A 619-nucleotide genomic window follows, 5' to 3' on the forward strand; every position below is an offset into this window, starting at 1 on the left:
TTGGCCCCCCCCAGGCCCAAACCGGGTGGCCAGTTGAAGAAGACGGTCCTGGATGCTTACAACCAGAAGAAGGGCGAGCTCCGTCACGCCAACGGGGACGTGAAACGCCGGAAGGCCATTCTGGGGAAGAGCCTCCCCCAAGTGTTGGCCAAGGGGCCGGCGCCGTCCCTGCGCGGCTCCTTGCACAGCCCACGAGTGGCCCGGGGGGCAAAGGCGGCCGGCTCGGGCAGCTACCGCACCGCCGAGTCCCAGAACAACCTGCTCAGCCAACTCTTTGGGCAAAAATTAACTAGCTTTAAAATTCCTTTAAGGAGAGATACTTCAGAGTAATTTATGGAAGTGACTTATGGTGATCCTCAGCTGCTTTCATGGGGTTTGCAAGGGAAAAAATTATCAAAGCATTAAATTCGTTTGTGTAGCATGATTTCTCTGTCTAGCTTAAATGAACTTGCACTGCAGCCTCTGTGAAATAGTTTGCTTTGTGTCTACTAATCTACTTTAATTCACCTGATTTATCATGCAAATGCTAGAACTTTGATGTTGCTGATGATTTTCATGAACTGAAATTGTAATCGCTTTGGGCAGACTGAATCGTCGAGAGCAATTGCTTTATTGCAGA

The 619-nt window shown here is 49.9% G+C and overlaps 1 protein-coding gene across 1 annotated transcript in view; it reads left to right on the plus strand.

Annotated features, from left to right (window-relative positions):
* The window catches only part of LOC104279810 (zinc finger protein 469-like), a gene marked incomplete at its 5' end in the record, with an annotated part of 11,599 nt that extends 11,269 nt beyond the window's left edge, over window positions 1-330 (plus strand). Inside the window, 1 exon segment of the mRNA XM_009877225.1 lies at window positions 15-330. Coding sequence (XP_009875527.1) covers window positions 15-330 — 316 coding nt within the window.
* Between the last annotated feature and the right edge of the window lie 289 nt (window positions 331-619).

This window comes from Apaloderma vittatum, unplaced genomic scaffold, assembly GCF_000703405.1.
Source record: "Apaloderma vittatum isolate BGI_N311 unplaced genomic scaffold, ASM70340v1 scaffold16009, whole genome shotgun sequence".
In the NCBI taxonomy this organism is placed as follows: Eukaryota; Metazoa; Chordata; class Aves; order Trogoniformes; family Trogonidae; genus Apaloderma; species Apaloderma vittatum.